Below are 20,744 nucleotides of genomic sequence, written 5' to 3'. Positions count from 1 at the left end.
TTTAGCCTCTGTAACTACTGGGAATCAAAAGCTAAGGCCATAGCCATGGCCTCTATGAGATGTCACCATAATATGCCTGCAGATATGAGCACACTCAAAAAGTTCAAGGTCTCTTTCCCATCCCTTTGCATCCTGAATAGCACAAAACAATCTTGATCATGCTTTTGAAGATCTTCTCATAGTTTCCTGTTGTCCACCATGACGATCTGCATGGCTCAGGTAGGTTTTTCTATTGCAAGACTCCAAGAGGCAGATTTCTTAAAGACAAAAAGAAAAAGAAAAACCAACCTGCCAGGGACATAAACAATCAGCAAGCCCTTAAAAAAGTTCAGCAAACCCGGCACATGCAATACACATAAGGACCGACTTGGATGTGCAGTTAAAATATAATTTAAATCTAATTTAAAATCGGTAGTGACATTTAAGAAAAGTTAGGGCCTTATTTTGATCCTTCTTTAAGATTTGGAAAACGAAGTTTATAAGACTTCAACAGTTTCATCAAATCATTTTACCAATTCTTTGTATATGAAACATATTTCTTTTATTGTTTGGATTTCAAGCCAGTAGCAAAAAAGATATGGATTAAACATTTCAACCGACAACTTATACATTCCTTTCACGGTGTGGAAGGGAGTATAATTAAAAAAATAAACATGACAGTCATCATAAATATTCTTCAGATTCAAAGCTCTTCTTGCTTTCTCATATAGTAGAGATTAATCTAACTAGGTTCACAACACCTATGCCTTCCCACCGAGCTGTCTCGTTTTATTGCATATCAAAACCTCCTTTTAGGTTCTTTTCGTCTAACTGGATCAGTTTTAGTCCATAATCAGTTCCACTAATTTCTTGCTATGCTCATCCTAGTTTTGTGGATACTGTCAGCTCTGTTAAGACTCACTTCATATGCATACATTTTCTGGAGCTACATTCTTTTGTACAAATTTGAAATATTTTGGAGAAGTTAGTGCCTATGAAAATTATGCAGCATAAATATACAGTAAAATACCAGAGGGATTTCTGTGCCAGGTCAATAGGCATAGGATGCACAGCAGATTTGGACTGATGACTAAGCACCATGGAGATTTGTATGAAATGAAAAACCATGCAACAGATGCAGTTGATATCTGTACCGACACTGGATGAAGCCTGGAAACATTATAAACAAACCTTATGGAGAAGCAAATGTTGCAAGCAGAGCATTCATATGCCATCTTTGGAAGGGAAGGGTCATGATGTATAATTCTATTAAAAGATTACAGACAGGGTTCGGTAGAAAGCGACAACAGTCATGGCGAGTGACAGGAAGCATAAGATAGAGTTAAGCTAACAGAAGAGGATCTGGATAAAGAAAAATGAAGATCAACAGATCACATATTAAGATCAGTGAAAACATTCTTGCAGCATATATCAGTTGTTTGAATGGGATGGAATATTCGTCAGTTACTACGTAAAAGACAGCATCTGAGTGTAATCTTGTCAAATTTAAGAACCAAGAATGAAAAATATCACCGGAATGACCAGCAGAAGCACCTGTAGTAACATCTAGACTAAATGGGAACCATCAAAGATGGATGGGAGAGCACGACAGTAGGAATAGAATAGAAAGATGCAGGATTTACTAAATACCAGCCAAAAACAACAAATGATGAGAAAAAACCACATTGGATAAAAGGAAAGACTGCTAAAGGATGCAGATTTACATGACTATATATATATATTTATATACCAAAGACTGTCATCCAATAAACATGACAGCAACCTGAGTCACTAGTAACAACAAACAGTACTGGGCGACCACCAGTGGTGATGCTGCTGATGGATTGGTGGGTGGAGTCCTACCAGCAACTGCCGGTGCAACTGCCCGGCCTCTGGGGGTACTCTGCTGCTGATCTGTTGGCAATGGATTCTCAGGCCTATTTTGCGGTGGTGGCGTCAAATGTACAGGCCTGCTGTTGTCAAGATCTTGACCTGTCCATGCAGAAGACAAGAATACGAGTGACATTTGAATTCGTAACATTGTCTAGAGTCATTTTTCAATGCATTCTAATACTATATGATGATGGGATTCCATCACTCCCGGGGAGCCAAGTTCTGCAGCCCTTAATCCATGGCCTTTAGCCACTGATCAAGGACATTCCAACAACACCCCACATAAAAGATGGAGCCAGTTCCGAAATCAAACCACAAGCCTTAAACCTTTTCGACAGTACAAAAGAATTCATGCACCTTAAAGGAAAAATTGCAGAACTGAATGTTCATTGTAACTTGACATATTGTAGGGTTTTGATACCAAATGAAGTCTGAACAATGAAAAGGAGGAAGAGAATGCTGTCACTTCCTATAATGGCAGTCGACCAAGTATTTAGGCACTAATTTAGACAATGAGCAATAAAGCATGACTTGTTTTGTTCAATCATATAAGGGTGTAGAAGTGAAGCTATATTACCCAGACAATCAAATTCAACTCCTAGAATCCATATCAGATACATATCTGAATCATTTTTATGTCAGACACTTGGAATGCTCATCAAATCTTTTTATTGCAGCTTTAAAATTTGGTAAGGAGCAGGGTTCCTCCAATAATGAGTTTGATCCACTGATAAAATTAAAAATAATCTTTCATCCTTTTTAAGATTGATCAAGAATGCATGCATTAAAATAACCTTGCAAAATATCATTTTTCTCAAATTCTTACTTAATTCGGAAGTTTGTTGAGAAACATGCATATGGAAGACTTTAGCAGATAAAAATCTTTTAACTTTTTCATGTATACTATTTACACAAATTTTAGTGAAAATTATTTTTAGGTATCCCTATATCTCTTTCTTTTCCTCTTGTTGAGTCAAACTTTTGGATGTGTCTGATCCAATTCTTGTATCCATGCCCATGCAACGCTAGAGAGAATTATGGCACAGAAGATGAGACCTAAAATAATCAAAGTCTTCAATGGGCATGAATAAAATGCATGTGACAAAAAATACTTTTGGTACAATATCAATCCCCCTACTCCCCTAAAAAACTATAAAAAAAAAACACGACCAAAAAAAAAAGAAAAAGAAAAAAGAAAGAAAGAAAGAAAGAAGCAGAGGAAGGAATGGGGAGGAGGTAGTGTCCATAATGGGTCATAAGAAACAGAACCAAACTTATGAACATGACTAGAAATGAAAGGATAAGGATTTTACTAATAATTGTAATGAAGCGAAAAGAAAGTCTTACAATTGGATTGTGACCATCCTAGTTTTAAATTCTCTCTATCAAAAACCATACGGTATCCTGTCATAAGATTCTCTGCATGCACAAAGTTGGAACTGAGTTATTAATAGAAATGAAATGTGTTTACAGAACAAAAACCAAAACCAATTTGTGTAGTCGAAGGACTGCTCACGTCCAATAATCCCCATGCTATCTGCTGTTGATTGTAGAGCTAAGCAAAATCCAGCAAGATTTCCCTGCAACAGCATCATCGTCTCATATCTTATCTCCAATTGTATATTCACACATAGAGAAAAAGGAATTTAGAAGCTGCATAGAGGCTGAATGATGGAGATTTGACAAGTTCAATATTTGGAAATCAATTTCTTTCCACATGTAATGCTCAAATTTTGTGAAGGCAACTGTGTGCATCATAATTACCATAGAACAACAGCAATCTAGGATGAAGCATGTGCAGGCAACAAACATCAAACAATCTAAGAAAAAAGTTCATTAACTAACATACTAATTTGTTAACTTTGGACTTAAAACTCCAAAAATGAAATCTAAATGAGAAAAGAATTACCAGACACATAAGGTTTAACCTGTCAGAATGCAAGGTCAAAGTTCAGCAATCTAAATTTCAAAGATTAAAGAAGAATGAATTTGACAATTCGGTCTCACAGGAGATCAAGTTGGCCAAAAGGTACCCTCATGGCCAGCCATCACATGCTTTGCCACCATTATAATGTTTCCAAAGGCTCAGAATGAAATGAGGCTTTGTGTATATGATCTAAACGGTTTATAAGCTAAAGGTAAAAGACAGTGACCGACCAGCTATTAGATGTATGCCCTAGAAGCCAATCTGGCTGACACATTATTTATTATACAAAATAGTTTTGTACTTGACTTTGTTATTATTTAATAATTTTGGGCATCTTTTTCATTCATGTTGTGTATGTGTCCATGAATCGTCCAAGGAATTAATAAGATGATACATATTCTCAAGAGTTGAAATTTTGAGCCATGTGTCATTGGTGATTAATTCCTAAATGCTCCTGATCGATGGATCATCACGAGGACGGTAATTAATCCGATGAGATTGGTGCACAGATCGCTTTCTTTTGGATGGACGAGTCTCGAGTCCACAGTGTAGGGACATTGGAGTAATAATGCAAGTGCTTGTTAGAGAATAAAGGTACTGAGCATGACCAAAGCAAGAAGTCACTTGAATATCTATCCATTCATCAATGACTTACTTGATGCTGCAGTAGTATGACTGGTCCTTTGACCTGCGGTGCTTCGGCTATTCACAATGAAGTTGCTGTAGTTTAATTGCACGTATACATAGTCTCTAGCCATATAGGTCATTGTGGTGCAGATTGGCTGCAGTAGGTTCACTGTAGGAGTAGAGTGTGCACCTACAAGGAATCTATGGACCTTGGCAGATAAGGAGTGGTCCTATGTGATTTATGACACTGAGTTCGAAAGACTTCGGCCGGAGCAGTATGTACAATGAAAAAAGAGTTTTTCTCTCGAACTAAAGTCAAATAAATCTTGATATATGACAGACGATGGGGTTTGACGAGTTATCCATAACCTCCATCTTGTAGGAATCCACGATAGGATTGTATCATACGATAACTGCACCTAGAGGTTCATCTATTCCATTTTGCTAGGTTGCCACTACATGCTGTTAAGTGTTCCTGGTCGATAGTGAGACTCAGAGATTATCGTGATGGTCAATAATCCATGATGAGATGAGTTGGAATTGTTCCAACCCATTGAAAGGAGTTTCAATGATATTGTGATAGGGATCACAATATGTCTTACTACCAGACAGAATAGAACCTATGAGATCACACACAAAAGAGGTACGGACCGATCTGATGGTTGGATTGTGATTTGGAATCACAATAGTTCATGATTGTCAATTTGATTGATAATTGGTTTAATCCACTAAGAGTTAGTGAGTTGAAAAAGGAATAATTGAAATGGGATTGCAATTTGATTGAATCAATTGAACTTAATTAAATTGGACTTGACCTTATTAGATAAAGTTTAAGAGTCCTACTTGGAGTAGAACTCCTAGAGTCCTAATTAGATTAGGACTGCAAATTATAAGAGTCCTACTTGGAGTAGGGCTCCTAAAATTCTAATTAGATTAGGACTGAAAAATTATAAAAGTCCTACTTGGAGTAGGACTCCTAAAGTCCTAATTGATTTTTGATCCAATGGATAAGGATTAAGAGTCCTTACTGGACAAGGACTCTTTGTAGCCACCTAATCCTCCTTAGGAGGATTCACGCAAGAAAAGAAATGAGGGGCGTGCGCCCCTCCTTATTTCCTAAAAGGGTGGCGTGAAACCAATTGAGAGAAGGGGCGTGCATGAGATAAAAGGCTAGGGCTTTTTGGAGCAATCTAGACTGTTCATTAGAGAAAGAAAAGAGGAGGGCCAGCGGCCTCATCCTTGGGTTTTTTTTTCTCTCTCATGGCTGAACCCCCTCTTCTCTCTTGGTGCGTGCGGCCCTCCTCTCTCCCTCTTGTTCTTCCGCAAGGAAAAAGAAAAGAAGAGGAGCGTGGCCTCTTCATCTTATCCTTCTTCCTCTCAAAGCAATCAAAGAGTTGATTGAAAAGAGAGGGCTTCAACCATCAAAAGTGATCTCTGCAAGAAAGCTAGCACCCCGGTGAGATCTAGACGCTTGGATCGGTTCTCTTCCTCGTGTGGATATCCGTAGAGGCCAAACACGTGTACGGCTTTAAGCGAGCCTTTCAAGAAAACCACAATCATCAGATGGCGGTGAACATCTACCCGCACAAGATGAAGATACGATCTTTCTCTAATGTATTAATCTTAATCTATCTACGAACGGTCTTTAATTCGTTCATGAGATGAACGGACCGTGCATGCATCTTCCGCTGCGGTTTTAATTTTCTGCAGCATGCACGGTTTTCCAACACCAACATCGAACTAATATGACATCATATTACCAATTACGGACGTGGATTCTAGCATGTGCCAGTAGAAACATGATAGGGCCTAGTATACATCCTAAGGATAACAAATAATAACAATAAATTTAAATGCAAAATTTTCTTAAGAGTGTAGACTGTAACTTGTCATTCAATAAACTTATCATAGGCAAAGACAAAATTCTGGAACAAAGAGATAACAGGTGAAACAAGCAACTCCCAGAACATACAAATGGTCAGTAAGGACTTGTGTAATTTAAATCGTCTGTGGAGATTTTCATGAGTAAATAAATGCATGCACTAGATTGTACCTTGTTTCTCCAGGACAAAATTTGCAGGATACATTCTCAACCCTTAATCTAGTATTTTTTGGGGGTACAACCCTTTATCTAGTATTTGAGGAATATCAAAATTGATGCTGAAGCAGGTGGTTTCTGCCATAATCAGAAAAGTCACAAACTAAGAGTAGGGAAAAGATGTCGAAACTCGTTGAACCCATCAAGCCAGACTAGAATATAGAAGCCCCAGTTGAACAAATGGATTATTAAAAGAGATGATGAATGCTAATGAACATGAGTGGTCAGTTTTTATAACATACATACAATGTACTATGCAAGGCACCGGTCAGGACAAGAACAGTGAAGCTCAGACATTCAGGAGATTGATAAGATTAACTAAATTGTAGAGAATGAGAATGATGATAAAGGGCTGTGATGATGTCTCGTAATGCATTGACATCCGAACTTTGTGTGGAATTTGTCAATAACCAAGGATGACCCAGAAATCATATTCCAACTTACTAGGATTGTCCCACAGGAAGGAGGGTGGGCCTTGTGCAACAGTAAGTTTGCTCTATTCTAAGGAGGTCACAGGTTGAAACACAGAAACAAGCCTCTCAGCATGCAAGGATAAGGCTGCATCTAAACCACACAGTGGCAGGAACCTTGTGCATTGGGATGCCCTCATTTAGGACTGTCCCATATGCCATCTTGGAGAGGCGTTTGAAAGAAATGAGAATTGAGAAATATCAAAGCAGTATATACCAGAGGACAAAGTTTAAAACTATACACATCCAGACATCCGATTGTGGACTTGCTGCATCAGGACACTATTTCTTGGTATAGGATGTGGTATTTCTCATTGTTTTGAAGGTATCACTCTAATGGCCTACTTAACAAAATGTCACTGATGACATGATGATTGTGAACAGTATAGTTGTACAAAAAACAGCAGCAGAAGTCGAGCCCATCCGATGGTGAGAAGAAAGAACTTACTCATGCTTCACATTAGCAGCTAAACTCAATACAGGTCCACTTTTAACATGGACACATGTTTACTTTTACCCACATCTTTTTAGGCATCTGTAAAGCAATGACAAGCAGAACAGCCTTGAGACACCTAAGAGCTCAAGACAGTTAGAACAACAGGTGAAATAGAATGAGTAACAACACATGTTTACTTTCTTGGTCTGCACTTCTATATTGTTTGTAAGATTGCTAGTGCCTTGATATCTTTCCTGGTTACTCCCAGGCTTGCCAAGTTGCATGAAAGCAAATTCAAACCTTTCAAGAAACAAAATATTATATGTTAATTAATTACTGACATCTAAATTTTATAACAGATTAGAGCACCAAAAATAGCTGCTAATTTTAGTATATCTTGGTTTCCAATCTTCCATTTAGTAGATGGATAGCATCAGTAATAAACAAATTGATCAATTATGAGCTTACTTAACTAAATTATTCTCTTGACAGCTTTATTTTAAGAATGTGCATGCATGCACACGCACCTACAGAAACACACATCAGATAATATAACATTTACAACATTAGCAAAATTATTGTCATGTTCAATAATTGTTTCATTAGGCACCTTGCAAGCGATACCATCAATAGTTACATCTTCAAATCTTGTAAAAGGTAGAAGAACTAAAATTATTCTACGTGTATGCATTACATTTTACTGGAAACTTTTAGCATGATAACAGACCTTTATGCAGAATATCCATCCAGTAATAAGGTAATGGTAGAAGTTTAAAATAGCAAGCTAAAAAACAAGTATAACACACCTCTTCTCCATAAATGTGATAAACAGGACTATTAGCCACGAAACTCTTGTTGACAGCAAAAATTAAAGTCACAGTTGGTACCACAGGCATCTCAAGAGGACTGTTATCACAAGCAGAAGAACTCAGTGGGAATGGATTCAACCAAACGCAGCAAATTTGCTATTTCACTATGACTACTTAGAGATTCACCTGGCTTTGTAGCAGTACTCCCAAGGAGAAACATTGTAAGCAAGCCTCGGAGCATTAACTTGCCTGTCGAACTACAAAATTTTAGAGAAGTTAATTCCTTATGCAACATAAGGAACCCATAAAATTACACTCAGGAAGCAAAAATTACCTCTGTAGTGACTTTCTTATAAATATTGTCAGGGAGAAAGGTGAATGATGTGCCGCTGTCGACTAGTGAATGGAAGATGTTTTTCCCAAGACATCGAGATCCAATGCAAAAACTTTCCGCCTCGACAATGTAAGTAATACTGAACCAAATGCCAAAACTAAAAATCAAGACCATGAAAAGGAAAACTACAGCAAGTGATGCATAAAGTAGTTGTAACACAACAGGTGATTCAGCCAATAGGACTTGAGTATGTTGTATGACACCTCCCAAACACAACAGGTAATTCAACCAATAGGACTTCGGTCTGTTGTTTGACGCCTCCCACCTCAGTGCACATGTTGGTGGGTGGTTCCAAGTCCAAACCTGGAAGGTGGTATTCCCACCACATTTCTCCGTAAAAATGCTGACAGGTGATTCTAAGGAAAGATTCAACAATATAGTAATTTCTACTTAGCTACTTTAACACCTACATAGGGCATTTGCCCATCAGGATGAATTAATTAAATTTATTTCTGGCATGCATATGTATATATGTTCATTTTAGTCAATGGCATTCAGCAGGATCCATCATTGCAAATTTCATTATTTTCTTAACAATTTTGTCTTGGTATGGTTAAATGCACATAGGAAGTAAGCTGAATAATATGTCAGACATCCAATTTATCCTTGTTTGTTCCTTGCAATCAGCTATTCCAAATTAAAAGCAACTGAGCATTAATAACCATCATTTAGTAAATGGCATACAATCCGATGGCATCAATATTTCTGCTTATGCAAGAAAAAGACTTCTTAATTTGACTTAAACTGCATTGGCCTCTTCATATTTGTAGAAAATGACAACATTCACCAATATATGGGGAAGAAAAAGAAGAATGAATGAATGAACATTTGCTTAACCATATGCATGCCATCCCTGAAAAATAGATAATAAATTTAAAATATAAGCAAGAATGCATAATGACAAAAACACTGAATGGTTTAGAATCATATGCCAGCCTTCAAAAGAACTTACTATTTCCCATTGGAAGGAATAAATGGAGTAGACTGTTGGGTGGCAACCCCCTGATCCCCAAAGTAAATTCGCCCAGAATCTTCTTCTTGAAAGCATAATGAGAAAGAATTTCGCACCAATCCAGATCTTGCAAGGAAGCTTGGAACCGAAATTTCCCCAAATCCCAAACCAAGAAGGCCATCAGGAGCAATTCCATCCAAATAACCACCACTTTGCCTCTTACCACAACTGCATTCAAAAATAAAAATAGCTTCAGTGAAGGAATCATATGAAAGTTAAACTTATAAATATAAACAAGAAACAACCTCAGCCATAGACATTGGAAATATAAATAACTACAGCCCACCCTATAATGACTGAAGTCTGTATAGGTCTGCGGTCCTCATTGGATGCCATGTACAGTGTATCCTCAATCAGCAATCCTGAACTGGATGTATTTTCCGAGGAGTAGTTGATATTATAAGGGCAAGGCTGCTTCGGACTATTGCAGCTAGAACCCAAAGCACAAAGCTCATGACTGCAAGAGACATGCCTGCTGGTTCTTGATTCAGCTGGACTATACATACCTAGATCTTTATCCTGCATACCTAGATCTTTATCCTGCACAATAGATGCTCCATATACCAGGGAGCACCTGCCAATCAATCATCGGAAATAAGTGCTAACCTGCTGCCAAATTTTAGCAGACTAGCCACCTCTTTTAACGTTTATAAAGGCAAAAGTACTAGGACATAATGCTGACCAAGCTAGCATGCCACAGATTCTATTTCAGGTAATATAAAAAGAAGATACACATTCATGCAAAAACAACCATGTACCCTTGACAACCATCTCCAGTCAATTACCAATTTAGAGCTGCAAATTAATATCAAATCCTTCAAAATCAAGAGCAAAATAAAAGTAAATTAATAGACAATCAATTTCAAGTACTTTCCTCCCAACGGTAATAACCTTCCAAAAAATAAATTTATGTACAAATGATGCAATAATGGCAGGGATAACTAGGCATGTGAAAGAATTGATTGGTAGAATCCCCTTGCTTAGCAAACCACTCTTTATTCAGGGGGCAGAAATAAGCCAATTGAAATGGAAAAGCCTAGCAATCATATGCATCTGACGAATATATAGTTGTCATTTTCCAGTTTGCCGCCAGGACTAGTCCTGAAAATCCTCTGCATCAGGAATATTGAAGGTGCACATATATCTTATCTCAGGGGGATGCTAGATATTGAGATGGGAAGGCAGATGGGGTCAACACATTGTTTTCAAAGATAATCTTTTTGAAGCACCAGCAGCAATGCCTACCAAAAGAGGATATGGTGGATGCTAAGGGTAGACCTGCTTGAACTGCTGAGATTCATAATCTAATTGGACAAGTACTATTTCTAAAATCATTGGTTGAAACTAGAGTAAAAGAAATGAGTCATGACCAAGAGTTACAGAGGTAAAAATCTAGGCTGATCAATAGCAGAACATTTAACGAGTGTTACCTAGATATTTGGCACCTTGCCAAGCATCCAAGCATCCCAAAGTCCAACACTTTAACCTCAAATCAGAAAATTCACTATAATTATCAAAACTCTTTAGAATTATTTGTCTAGCTCTTGAAAAAGATGAGCATTAAAATTACACATCTTGCTTAAAATGTCAATTAACCATACACACCAAAAACTGCGCCAAGTGCCAACACTTTTGCATGATATAAGCAAGCTACTCTTAATTTCCAAATGACATGAAGTTTCGGTGCCATGTCATGTCTAAGTGTCCAGAAACATAGACACTTCATAATTCAAAGACAGAAGCATCCTAGTTAGCAAAGAGATTGAAGGAAACAGGGAACAAAATAAAGGAAGAGATCTTAGAAGGTACTTTGTGCTTTTTGAGAGTGAAATAAGGTACAAACTAAGGACTGAAGAGCTTATCAATGTCAACATGTATTTTACTGGATGATTGATTTAAAAGAAAATTTACTGACTCTTAAATGAGTATGTGATCATACTGAACAAGTATTAACATAAATATGGACAAGTGCTAGACCCTGACATTTCTCAATCATATTGTTTAACAGGGCCTGAATTATTGTGGAGAGTGAGGTTAGCAGCATTTTTGAATATTTTAATCTTACACTCCAATTGGATGTGCGTATGTTACTTTGCACCTTTCCTACAAACAAAACTGATAATGGTTTTAGTGACTTCAGAACTATAAGTTTCTATAATCATTTTAAAAACATTTATACGCCCCTACAAATTTAGCTAAAGGAAAAATCTAGAACAATCATTTCTTTGGGTAAGGCTATCCATTATCTAAGATCCAATTCCAACAGTTTCTAAACAATGTGAAGGCATACAAATGAAAGAGGTGATTAAGTTTGTTTCCCACTTCCAAAATAGGAAAAACCATATGATCATAGAACGAACTTGCCTTTAAACAAATTTTTGAAAGGACTCGTTTTGGATGAAGACAGATTGAGTGGAAGCAAAATTTCATAAGAGCTAGTCTGAATTTTTGTGAACATGTTATAGGGTAGTTTAAAAGGATCAAAATTTAGTAGTTGGAGTCTTCTACCTAGGGTAATGCACATGCTTCGAGATCATCCCAGGATCTTGAACCCGCATTCATTTCCTAATCTCTTATTTACTGAAAGTGTTTCTAAAATATCTGCTTCCCCACACCGACACCCACTCCCACTCCAATTTTGGCAACTAAGGCTCAGAACAAGAAATCCTATCTGTTCTTCGCTATTTAATATAATATCATAGATTTTTAAGGATATGCTTTAAGGCTGAAATTATGTTTTAAGCATGGTTCGTTGTTTCGGACCATACCGCTAGGTTTGTGCGTGCTGTACCCACTGATAGCAAATTAGTACTCAATACGAAGGGCATACTAAGTCTTAGCACCACAAACCTACCTGTACCAACACTGTACCGGTCATGCTGGCATAGGTACTACAAACCATTCACGTTTAAGTGTCCATGTATTAGCTTCATGCCAGGCCACAATACACATGTACATACTAGCTCATAGCCATTCCACATGATAATTGAAGCCTAACACAACATGTGCCAAGTAGCATGGACCAGCTAAGCTGGCACTTTAATCTTTGGGCTGAAATTTAAAGGCAAATGAGGAACTTAAGAGATAGCTTTCTTGCAAGTAATACCAAATGTGCTAGAAAGAATAGGGTGTGGGATTTTGCAACTACATTCAAAATCATAGTCTTCATGTAGATATCGTAGGTCATATACTTTCCTACAATAGTTTTACATAAAGGTTATTAAACATAGTCCGTAAATGCCAATCATCTGACCCAATGGACAAGATTATCTCCACATTTTGCTGTGTTGCCAATTCACATGGCATGTTCAGCATTAAGGGATAAAAAGGTTTGAAACTTTTTGCATTAGTGTAAGAAGGCCTCATTAACTAGAAGTCTCCTTATGGACCAAGGTTTTGATGGACTTCCCGCAGACTGCAATAAACAATTCAAGGGTATGGAGTTTCATTTTAATATCAAGTAGCATTGATTGTTCTTGGGTATTACATGCTTGGAAGCATGGATTTAGGGATTGGTCCCAGACTTCCTAGCCGACCTGCATTAGATTGGTAAAAGACTAGGTCCCAGTATAGTTACGGGACCTAGGTCCATATCAACCTTGGTATCTCGGTTTGTCTCAATTTGTACCTATTGGGAGTTTGGGACCAATCATCAGCCAGTGCAAATTGGAATAGAGCTAGGACATGGTGAAGAGAGAGAGAGTTTGTCTCCTATTTTTTATGCAAGAGAGAGGAAAAGAGGAAGGAGAGGAAGGAGAGAGGAAGAGCTCATAGTAGTTTTTCTCATTTTGTTTCAAAGCACCGGTCCCATACCAATATTGGTGGCATTAACCTAATCATGGGCTCAAAAAACATATTCTGATCCTAAATATGACAGACAAAATCACCCAAAACAATAACAATTAACATCCTAGTGATTCACCAGGATGCCAAACCGCCCTAACCATCGGAAAGGTACCATCCCACCCTGGCCAAGAATTTTCAGGTCCCTGCACTAGGTTTTAAAAACTTTTCCTGGACTAAAGATTTTCTATTGCTTATTGTATGCTTTGGACTCCTTCATATGGCACAGTGCTTCCAACAACGTGTTTTATAGCATCCTCGGTCGTTCCCTGTATATGATGGGTTCTTTTTAATCATCTAGATATCAACATAATATATATTCCCCTCATATTTTTATCCTCTTTTGATTTAAAATTCTTTTATACTTGAGAGAATAAAAAAAGGTGGTCATAAATCATACATAGGTCACGACTTGGTGTTTCAAATCTAAAAACGAGCAAAGATGAATCTCACAAATTCTGATATCATAGTTCATTCGAAAAAAATCAGAAAGTGGATTAAAATGCACAAGATGGAAGTTAGGAAATTAAAAAGCAACAGATGCAAGATCAAGCAATAACAATAAAGGTAAAACATAAAAGCTTAGGATAAAAATTAACATCCTTTGTGATTACAATAGGATGTCATAGCAAATATGATAGGCCTACCAAACTACTATGATAGCCAGACAAAGGAGCACACTGTATGCAATCACAGGGAACCCAAAGCAAGTCACTTCCAGCATCCAATGCCACAAGAAATGAAACATTGGGTGTCCCTATATCAATCCACGTATAATGTAACCTGTTCAATAAAATATAAACATTAAGATTTCTGTCAAACAATCAATTTTAATGCTGATAATGAAGAAATGTTCAGAATTAATGAGAAGGGCAAACAGATGCTCCAAATGTAAGATCAGGCAATATGATGAACTGATACATGCTTCTCAAGATACAAGAAATGATAAAGGGATATAAAACTAGAATCAATGAATAGAACAGAACAAATAAGCAGCACGAAAAATTTCAAACACAATGCAAGAGCTCTTAAACAATATTAAGTGTGATGTAAGTGAGGAAAATGACCATGCTTCTGTGCAAAACAATTTAGAAAAAAATGTTATCGTAATCAAAATTGATGGATATTACAAGCCCCAATGTGATTCTTTTTGATATCTTTGTTATTTTGAACATATTATATGGAAAAAAAAGAGCAAATAAGAAGATTCTAGTATGAGACACGAGTTGATGAGTTGAAGAGGTGTTTCCAGAATGCTGCTAAAAGACTAGAGCCTCCATGTGTAAAGACAAACTCATTGATAGCAGTAATATAGCATACAATGCTTCATGTTTTAGAATGCACAGCAAAAAAAGGATTTTTAGGATGTTAGATAAAGTGAAATGTAGAACAATGTTGGACTTGCTGCATGATCAAACCAAAAAGCATAAGGTGCGCAGCAACATTAGAGTGCAAGAGCTACACAAAGTATTGATGGAGATGCTCCTCGCATGACCAACTAAGAGAAGGTCTGAGATCTTATTCAGAAAAGAGTTAGGACTTGTAGAGGATTTAGGTCAGTTGGCAGCAACCAGAGATGAAACCTGGTAGGATATACCACCCTAATACAGGATCAAATTGTAGTACTAAGAGGAAAAAGAAGAACCAAACTGAGGTCCAAAATAAGTCATCACATTCAAAATTATATAAGCAGAAATTCATTGAGCAGAAACTAACTGCAGCTGACTATGAATGGAAAGAAAGGAAAAAAACAAAAGAAAATGAGAGCAAAGAGGAAAGAGGGGCTAGAGAAAGTAAGAAAGGAATCATAAAAGAGAAGCATGAGCAAACAAAAGAAGGAGAAGAACAAAACAAGTGGGAAGATTACAGAAATTCTTTTTGGGCAAAAACACTTTGATACAAAATGCACACGATTGATATCTAAAATCCCACAGCTGCCCCCCTGGTGATGGACAAAAAAGAAACTAGTTACCCCAGATTTTATTGTATTTTCAGAACTTTTATTTGGGAAAATTTTAAAGAAGCTTTAAATCCTGTTTTAAGTAGCACTAGTGTGAAAAATTCTACTTTAGGTAAGTCATGAAGTTGATAGGATTTGGTTTTTTAATGTTTTAGGCATCTTTATATATCGTGCTGTAAGATTCTGCATTTTGCAATTTAAAAAGATTTTGACTCTCTGTTAGAGATTGGATACTTGGTTTCCACAAGCCCTATTTCACTTGTAAAATAAGACATGAATTATTTAATGAAAGATTTTTGCTGGCTAAGCTTGCCTTCACTCATAATATTTCAGATTTATACTAATAGGACATACATTTTCAATGTTTCAAAAACGTGCCTTTCCTCTTAACTTTCTGGCATAACTTCTCCAACCCAAAATTCTGTTACAATACTATGACTATTACAGTCAACCACCCATTGACCGATTACCATTAGAAACCTGTTCATAGGACCTCTCTTCTAAAAGCCTAAAACAAAAATTTCTTGACCTTTATAACTTTTAACAATAGGTAAAAGACATGTTTTGTATCATGTTTTCTGTAACAGGACAGCAAGGTGATTTCTTAGTTGCGAGATTCAGGAGCAAGTGCAATCGAGGATGCAAGTGTGAATAAGGAGATATTTTAGCAACAATTTTTATAAAGAAGTGCTTATGATGCAAGTGCAGGTTTGAGATTCTGAGACAATTCTGAAGGGGGTGCAATATGCTAGGCTGAAGATTCTAGCTATTAGCAAGGAATGCGGAACCGTCCCGAACCGAATAGTTCTGCCCATTCCGAGCTGTACCGGTGGCTTACCAATACAGTTCCTGCTTTGAAAACGGTTCGCTATCGGCGCCGAAGAAGAATAAGGGAAGGAGAGAGCAAGCAGGAGAGGGAGGGAGAAGGAGCAACAACGGACACTAGCGGAGGGCCGTGAGGTACCGGCGGAGGCCGCAGGGGAGGTAGAGGTCGAGGCTACAGCCGCCGCTCCTTCTCCCTCCCTCCCTCACTCACTCTCTCTTTCTCTTCTCCTTCTCCAGCTCCGGCAGGCTTCCTCTCTCGGTATGGGTCCAGCACAACCCGTATCGACTCGTGCTGTCAAGCAATCAATACTGTGCTCGGTACCAGCACAGTAGACCTTGGCTATTAGGAGTGATTCCTTGACCTAAACTTTTATCTAACCCTTCCTTAGGTCCACCTATGCCTTCATAGACCATGCCTCAAGTGCTCCTACATCACTTGGCTTCCATACTCTTAAACCAAAGCTTTCCTTTAAAAACATGAACACAACAAAAGCGATAGTTGTCTTTTTTAATTTCCCAAAAAAAAAAAAGAATACCCAAAATCTATCAAATATCCTAATTATATAATAGGGCAAGATAATCTTCATAAGCAAGTGCTATGCACAAATGTTGCTTGAACTTTTCCAACATCCACCTTGGTTTCCAAGAAAGATACTTAAAAAATTATACATTACAACAAAATATATATAAATTGCACTGCCATCTTGTGAGAGCTTCAGGGTGCTATCTACCCCGTCAATGATTCTAACGAGTAAGAACTTTTTCAAGGGGCTGTTTGATTGCCCATAAGTTTTAGTAGAAAGGATAATAATAGACCTCAATTTATTGTCAAGGGTACTATGAAAAAGAAGGGAAGGTCGGTTTCTCAAAAACTCATGTTTCTTGTTTTATAACATGTGAAATGGTCCAAAACAAGTTTTATAAAAAGGCAAATAAACAAGACTTCTCATAAGACATGTATTTAGGGAATTGTTGAGCCAGTCTTAGTAAAACCTGCCAAAAGAGCTCCTAAAAGTAGGATCTTGGAGGAGTAAACAGGCAATTAATTTCTTATTAAGGATGCAACAACCATGAAGAGCAACATCATATTTAATGAAAATGTCAGTAGGACCCTATGATGTCCCATGCTTGCATTAGGCAATTTCCTACGGATGTGGAGGCAAATAAATTTGCTTGAAATCTATTCTCAAGCCAACTAAAAACTAAAAAATGGTAACCTAGAACAGCATGCAGGTTGTGGTTGGAAGGATGACAAGTACAAAACGGAGATCTCCAATTATGCTTGTCCAAGTGTCAGCATTGTTTGGCACAAGTTCATACTTGAGCCTTAAAAAGTGGACACTCTCATGCATACCCTTGTCGGGATCATATCTTCTATGTATGTTTCTCTTTTACTATCTTGATGGTTGTCAAACTACTATTCTGGGATATTTTTGAATGAGCTAGTTGTGATGCTTGTCAATCAAAAATGATAAAATGCTGATCCCTTAAAACTCATTCTTATCCATGTATGCCCAAGGAGAAGACAACATCCACCATCATATAATTCCCCTCAAGGAGCACCAATTAGAAGCGTCCTCCTAAGAGTGCTAGGGCCATACTCCCTACAAGAACTCCATATCGACAATCCTCCAAACACATTATTGAATAAAACTAAGCTCCCAGAAAAGCATATCCAAGTAGAAAGTCTTCAAACTCAAGGCAAAAAAATCTTTGTGCTTTGTAACGACCCAAGACCTCACTAATACTAGTCAAAAGGTGTTATTTAAGTTTCTTGACCCTATATAAATACACAAGATGTTCCTAGCATATAATTGATGTGGGACTAAATCCACACTCACAATAGCCCTCACAAACTTTTTCCATTAAGCCCTGATGTCTTCGCCAAGCTAAAGGTCAAAAAGCAATTACAAATACCATATCGGTCCGTGATCGGCACAAAATGGCCCGTGCTGTAGTGTTCCTTAATCCACATGGGCCATGAGCCGGGTCCAATCTAATACCATTTGCAATGATCTAGGACCTCACCTAAAAAAGTTGGCTAGAAAGTGTTATTTGAATTCCTCTCTCTTCTATAAATACCCAAGACCTTCCTAGTGCACAGGTGATATAGGACTAAACACATACCTGCACAAGTCCTCATGATCCCATAAATATGGTAAAATCAACACAAACATTTATTAGTTGCCTATAAAGTCCCCATTCATTTTACGAGAGAAGAGTAAAAAACCAAAGACAAACTTTCTTCATAGCTGTCTTCACATTTTGATACAATGCAGGTCTGCAATCCAAACATCAGAATATGTACAAAAATTAAGTCCTTTAAGTGTAACGCCCAGTCTATTACCCTAGAAGACATCTTATAAAGGAATCGCCCTTGACTAGTGCCACATCTAACAATTCAAATTACATTGACATCAAACCAAGAGCATAAACACTAAAAATCCAGCTCCATGAAATACAGCAGTGCCTCCAAGTCGCTTTTACCTTGTGAATTAAAAGAACAGAGAGAAATATAACTCATGGAAATGGAATACAATAAAAGGAAAAAAAACTAAAAGAAGCGAAATTTCTACACACCAGCCGAAGTCATTCCCGAGGTTGAAGGTCTCGCTCCCCTCGGAGGGGAACAGCGTCTGGTAGCGAGACCCGAGCAGCCGCTTCTGCCGCTGGATGTCGCTCCGTGCCAGCACCTGATAGTACTCCGCGCTCCTCCGGTCGGGCCACTGGCCGCCGCCACGGGAGGCGGCAGCGACCCCGGCCTCGTCGGAGAAGCGGTGGACCAGCCTCGAGGACAGCGTCAGCGAGTGGGAGCTCCACACCAGAAAGCTTGCAGCGAGCAGCGCGGCGAGGAACGAGAATGCTGCCATGAAGGCGACGGATCTGAGGGGCGGGAGCCGGAATGGGCGGATCTAGGGTCCCGGAAGGCGGTGAGAGCGGCGGAAGGGGCCGCCGCCGGCGAGGGAAGTCGCTTGGGGCTAGATCCGGGGCGGAGGTGGGATCTGAGAGGTGGGGGGGAGTGGAGCTAGGGTTTGGGGGTAGAGAGATCGAGGGTTTGGGGAACAAACGGTGGGGGGTGGTTGCTCCAGCGGCCACTGCGTGGAATGGAGTGAGAGCTTTTCTTTTTCTGCTCCTTTCTGCGCTGAGCTCACAGAAAAAGGAGAAGATCGCTGTTTTCGTTTAGATTTTCTCAAATAACCTCCTGCCAGTTTGTATTTTACAAATACATAGTTTTTGAAAAGATAACGGATGTAGCCGTTACTGTTGGTAGCTCATTTAATTTTGAGTCAATCACGAGAAAAAAAAAATTTAATAAAAAATTTGAGATTATTAAAAAAAATTCTCAAAACTTTTATTTATATAATTTAAAATAATAATCTTAATTATATTTTGATTTTATAGTTATAGTATTTTATAACTATAGAACTATTTTAGTCTACATAACTATGGTAATCATCATAACTATTTAACTATTTTCTAAATATTTAGAATAAATTTATTTTTTTATATTTTGTAATTTTTGATATACTTTTACGGCCTTAGCTCAACTCTTCATCTTTTTTGAAACTAATAATAAAATTATTTTAATTGTTATCTTACTCTTTGTTCTCGATTTCAACAAAACATTGACATGACAACTATCAAAATATTAGTTAATGTTAAATCTATTTCAACAATGAAATGTAAAGATATTTTTTAAATTCAAGCATGCATCAATTCAAATTTTGGAATTTAGGATTTTAAAATTTTAATATTTGAGCAATAATATATAATATTATACTGGGAATTATAAGTTTATGAAAAAAACCCAGCTGTATGCCCTTGCGAGGTCTCATAATGCTATTCTTTCCGTGGGGGACCGCCGTGGTAAGATAACGGCGTTAGGAAACGTCAACTGTGATACTTTTACAACGGACGCCTTTACGGTACCCGAGACAGAATAACTGAAAAAGTGGAGGTCTTGAACTTGATTTCGTAATTTGTCAGGATTAGAGCCACAGCACGAGTCCGAAGGAGGGACCACCAGAACCTTCCTTCGATCGCGTCCGTTGAAACGAGAGTGCGGTCTCAATTCGTGGTCTCTTTTCGGAGGCGCGATGCTATCGAGACGCGTGTCAGTGATGGTGGGACCCGGAGAGTCTTGGCGGTGTCCGAGGTGCTGTGGAAGAAGGACGCGTGGTTAGTCCGGAGTCGACGTGTCAGAAAAGCGTGTCCCGGGTTCGGAGGTGGGCCCATCTGAGGACGGTTGGTCTCCACTCTGCACCCTTAGGCGTCTTTTTGGTTTCCTTTTATCCCTCACGCGCCAGGCGAGTGACTGCTCGCTCAAGGGTGTATGGTAGCAATTGGGAATGGCTGCTATTCCGAAGTGGATGGGATGAATATCTAGAATTTTATAGGGTCTAAATTTATTTATTTTATGTATAGATAAATATATTCCTAGTTTTTTAATTCCAGAATTTCTCTTCCTTCA

The 20,744-nt window shown here is 38.1% G+C and overlaps 1 protein-coding gene across 1 annotated transcript; it reads right to left on the bottom strand.

Annotated features, from left to right (window-relative positions):
• Positions 1 to 1,597: 1,597 nt before the first annotated feature.
• On the bottom strand, positions 1,598 to 19,435 carry LOC103723546 (aspartic proteinase-like protein 1). Its single transcript, XM_039117228.1, has 10 exons — positions 18,854 to 19,435; positions 14,136 to 14,271; positions 9,932 to 10,185; positions 9,586 to 9,813; positions 8,574 to 8,712; positions 8,426 to 8,496; positions 8,237 to 8,336; positions 3,389 to 3,452; positions 3,220 to 3,291; positions 1,598 to 1,971 (listed from the first exon to the last, which is right to left on the bottom strand). The coding sequence occupies exons 1-10, from the start codon at positions 19,141 to 19,143 to the stop codon at positions 1,739 to 1,741; spliced, it is 1,587 nt and encodes a 528-aa protein (XP_038973156.1). The 5' UTR covers positions 19,144 to 19,435; the 3' UTR covers positions 1,598 to 1,738.
• Positions 19,436 to 20,744: the final 1,309 nt, after the last annotated feature.

Source organism: Phoenix dactylifera, unplaced genomic scaffold (assembly GCF_009389715.1).
Source record: "Phoenix dactylifera cultivar Barhee BC4 unplaced genomic scaffold, palm_55x_up_171113_PBpolish2nd_filt_p 000190F, whole genome shotgun sequence".
Lineage (NCBI taxonomy): Eukaryota > Viridiplantae > Streptophyta > Magnoliopsida > Arecales > Arecaceae > Phoenix > Phoenix dactylifera.
This window is presented reverse-complemented; position numbering and strand designations above follow the sequence as displayed.

Bases quoted from the DNA above. Each gene is read 5' to 3' on its own strand.
- LOC103723546 (XM_039117228.1), bottom strand. From the start codon at position 19,143: ATGGCAGCATTCTCGTTCCTCGCCGCGCTGCTCGCTGCAAGCTTTCTG. The intron at 9,814-9,931 runs GTGGGCTGTAGT...TTTTGAATGCAG, and splicing joins CAGACTTCAGTCATTATAGG to TTGTGGTAAGAGGCAAAGTG. The intron at 8,497-8,573 runs GTAATTTTTGCT...AAAATTTTGTAG, and splicing joins ATAAGAAAGTCACTACAGAG to TTCGACAGGCAAGTTAATGC.